This window comes from Crocodylus porosus, unplaced genomic scaffold, assembly GCF_001723895.1.
Source record: "Crocodylus porosus isolate Cpor-Errol unplaced genomic scaffold, CroPor_comp1, whole genome shotgun sequence".
NCBI lineage: Eukaryota > Metazoa > Chordata > Crocodylia > Crocodylidae > Crocodylus > Crocodylus porosus.
This window is the reverse complement of record NW_017728953.1, coordinates 1,814,534-1,816,784: the sequence shown is the minus strand read 5'-3', so window position 1 is coordinate 1,816,784 and position 2,251 is coordinate 1,814,534. Positions and strand designations below refer to the sequence as shown.

The following is a 2,251-nucleotide window of genomic DNA, read 5'->3' as shown; positions in this document are numbered from 1 at the left end:
GGGTTAGACAGGCGCTGTTCTGGGTGTAATGAACAGATAAAACCAACGGGCGAAAGACCAGAGCCTGGTGACTATGGAGGACACCTGCGTTTTTTCTGGACGACGCAGGGCAAAGACTTAAGGCGCTGGCCCCTTCCCAACACGGGGTACAAGGGCAGGCACTCAGTGGGGAAGGCCACATTTTTTTGGATGGCTTGGTGCCAGCAGGCTGGGAGTTGGGGTGCCTTGATGCTTGTCTTCAGGGCTCCAGGACAGGGCAGGGCCCCTTGGACCCTTGGGGAGGTGGGGGGACGGGGACAGGAGGGGAGCTGAGCCCAGGCCGCACAGAGCAATTCCTTCCCATCCCCCGCAGCCAGGGACACACACAAGAAGTGGAGACATCACTTGGCTACAATAAATGCCTGGGGCAGGATGCCAAGATGCCAGGTGCTGGTATTAGGAACAGCATAGCTAAGGGGAGGCGAGCAGGGTGCCAGAAAGGAGGCCGTGGAGGTGTCTGTGCCTGGCGGGGGGTGCATCACGCCCTGGCGAGGGCAGCTGTTGGAGCCTCCAGGAGCCTCTCAAGACCTTTCCTGTAGCCACTGCTTCGCTTGCTGTGGGACTGCTCGCTGTACTTGGTGCCAGGGAGAAAGGGGTAGACGCAGCACGCAGCTCTATTCTGGCAGAGGGGACCCTGGCCCAGGGAGCAACGTTTAGCGGTTACGTCCCGGTCTCCCAGCCAGGCAGAGCCCGATCCTCCGAGCATGTAACCCCATGACAAGGGTCGGGCGAGATGGCACTTTGTGCCCTACATCCCTACGATCCATGACCTTGAGCCCATTGCTGGGTCTGGCGGGGCACAAGTCGGTCGACACGGTGGAGGTGGCAGCAGGGACTTGGAGCACAACCGGCTTCTGGTTTCATCGCAGGCAGAAGACTTGTACCTTGAACTCGCCCTCACTCCTGCCAGCTCTGCTCTCCATGACCTTTGTCCCAGCATGGCCGAAGGCACTCGTTATACCCTTGCGGCTCAGTGGGTCACAGAGCAGGACAGCTGGACAGGACAGATATCTGCGCCGTGCGAGGACCTTGAGTGCAGGTAGGATTGCCACAGTCGTCGGGGAGCTCTTGGGGCAGAAGCCCTGGCTGGGTCCTGGTGGGTGCCTTGAAATGGGGACAGAGCAGGGCCTGCGGGCACAGGGACATCCAAGGCATGGTGCCGCTCACCACCTGCAGGGTGAGATCAGTCCTTGCCAGCCTCTCCAGGCTGCTACTCCCCTACCCCGCCAGGGCAAAGAGGGGGTTCCAATGCCCCCTGTGCAATCCATGCACATGTGCATGCGTGTGTGCATGTTGCTTGCCCATTTAGCCAAGGGTTAAAGCAGACTCCACATCACGGAGCAAACACAGCCTCCCTAGAGGCACTGAATTACGGGCTGGGTCTGGTTCTCTCTGAGCTTTCTCAGTGCAAACTCAGCTGGGCCCCAGGGGGTTTCTCTTGGTGGTGGCATGTGGCCAACTTTGTTCTGCCCAGGGGCACAGAGAAGTGCAGCACTGCTCAGTCCCCCGCCAGGCACCAGGGCTCTGGCTCTTGGGCTTCATGTGACCCAAGCCCTGTGGAGTCTGTGGCGTGTGGGTCCCCAGCTCTGTGCTGGGTAGTTTCCAGCTGGCGTCGGTGGCTTGGACACGGTAGAACGCAGTGAGCAGCACGTCAGAGACCTTGAATTTCAGTCCCCCAAAATGGCAGGAACCTGATTTGCCAAATGCGAAACGGGTCCTGCCCAAACAGCTTCTCTGCCCACAAAGAACCGCTTGGGAAAGGGATGTATTGTTCTAGGTTAGAAGATGTATCTGTTCATAGGATGACCCTGGGCTGAAGGTGTTACAAGCAGCTGCTTGTGGCACGCTGTTCAACAGCTTCTGTGATTCACCCAAGAGCTGGCTGCATTTTGGTTGGGGTTTGCATCTCCCAGAAGCCTGGAAATGTGGAGATCAGTCACATAGGGGGAAAAAAAATCAATCAAAAATGAGTATTTTTTGGTGTTTAGCCAGAAGCCACTGCAAGGATGTGGCTGTACCTGGTGGCCCTGCTGGCGCTGTACTTCCTGCGCCGATGGTACCGGGAGCGGCAGACGGTCGGGAACCTGCCGGACAAGCACGTCTTCATTACGGGCTGCGACTCCGGCTTCGGGTACCTGCTGGCCAAGCAGCTGGACGGGCGGGGGCTGCGGGTGCTGGCGGCCTGCCTGACGGAGCAGGGGGCCGAGCGGCT

General features: G+C 59.2%; 1 protein-coding gene across 1 annotated transcript in view; it reads left to right on the top strand.

The window, feature by feature from the left end:
* Positions 1-937: 937 nt before the first annotated feature.
* Positions 938-2,251, top strand: part of LOC109324469 (17-beta-hydroxysteroid dehydrogenase type 6-like) — a 4,573-nt gene continuing 3,259 nt past the window's right edge. The window contains exons 1-2 of the mRNA XM_019556471.1: positions 938-1,078; positions 2,028-2,240. Of these exons, the coding sequence (XP_019412016.1) occupies positions 2,046-2,240 (195 nt within the window). The 5' untranslated portion in view covers positions 938-1,078; positions 2,028-2,045. The remainder of the gene's footprint in view (positions 1,079-2,027; positions 2,241-2,251) is intronic.